The following is a 1,184-nucleotide window of genomic DNA, read 5'->3' on the forward strand; positions in this document are numbered from 1 at the left end:
CCTGCCAAAACCCAGGCGACCACCCCAGCCCTTTTTCCACGTCCGCTTACTTTTTCCTTTTCTGCGGCTTTTCTTTCAGCGACATCGGAATGGATTCAGTTTTTCAAGGAAGCTGGGATCCCCCCGGGCCCCGCCGTCAACTACGCTGTCATGTTCGTGGATAACAGGTGAGGTCAGCAATGAGGTGGCGCCTTTTCGTCGCATCACGGGGCGAGAATAGCCCTGAAAGATCCCTCTGGTGAGGGGAGGGGAAGGAATTAACTGATTATCTCACTCCTTAATTAGTTACGTTAGCGATTTGTCTGTGCTGAGCTTTTTTTTTTTCGTTATCAGTGCTGTTCCTATGAGGGTGGTGGCATCCGAGCCCCAGTTGGGGGATGTCACTTGGGGGATGTCACGGTGCACCTCGCTCAAGGCTTAATGACCCAGAGCCTGTAACGAGGGGAGACCTCATTAAGCCGCGTCTTTTCTCGCGGCAGGATCCAGAAGAACATGTTGATGGATCTGAACAAGGAGATCATGAACGAGCTGGGTATCACAGTGGTGGGAGACATCATCGCCATCCTCAAACACGCCAAAATCGTGTACAGGCAGGTACGGTAACGCCGACGCCGGCACGGGGAAAGCCTCGGTACCGGGGAAGATTATGGAGAGGTTCATCTTGAGTGTGCTCACCAGGCACGTGGAGGACAATCAGGGGATCAGGCCCAGCCAGCGTGGGTTCTTGAAAGGCAGGTCTTGCCTAACCAACCTGATTTCCTTCTACGACCAGGTGACCTGCCTGGTAGGTGAGGGGAAGGCTGTGGATGTTGGATGCCTGGACTTCAGCAAAGCCTTTGGCACTGTCTCCCACAGCATTCTCCTGGAGAAGCTGGCAGTTCATGGCCTAGACGGGCGTGCTCTTCGCTGGGTTAAAAACCGGCTGGCTGGCCGAGCCCAGAGGGGCGTGGGGAATGGAGCTAAATCCAGTTGGTGGCCGGGCACAAGCGGTGTCCCCCAGGGCTCAGTCCTAGGCCCGGTCTTGTTTCATGTCTTTATCAATGACCTGGGTGAGGGGATTGAGTGTGCCCTCAGTAAATCTGCAGACGACACCAAACTGGGGGGCAGTGTGGATCTGCTGGGGGGGAGGAGGGCTCTGCAGAGGGACCTGGCCAGGCTGGAGCCATGGGCCCAGCCCAACTGGG

At 56.2% G+C, this 1,184-nt stretch overlaps 1 protein-coding gene across 1 annotated transcript in view; it reads left to right on the top strand.

The window, feature by feature from the left end:
- Nucleotides 1-15: 15 nt before the first annotated feature.
- CUNH19orf47 (chromosome unknown C19orf47 homolog) overlaps nt 16-1,184 on the top strand; it is a gene marked incomplete at its 5' end in the record, with an annotated part of 6,908 nt that continues 5,739 nt past the window's right edge. The window contains 2 exons of the mRNA XM_009648318.2: nt 16-167; nt 480-594. Coding sequence (XP_009646613.2) covers nt 16-167; nt 480-594 — 267 coding nt within the window. The remainder of the gene's footprint in view (nt 168-479; nt 595-1,184) is intronic.

Source organism: Egretta garzetta, unplaced genomic scaffold, assembly GCF_000687185.1.
Source record: "Egretta garzetta isolate BGI_Z169 unplaced genomic scaffold, ASM68718v1 scaffold2191, whole genome shotgun sequence".
In the NCBI taxonomy this organism is placed as follows: Eukaryota; Metazoa; Chordata; class Aves; order Pelecaniformes; family Ardeidae; genus Egretta; species Egretta garzetta.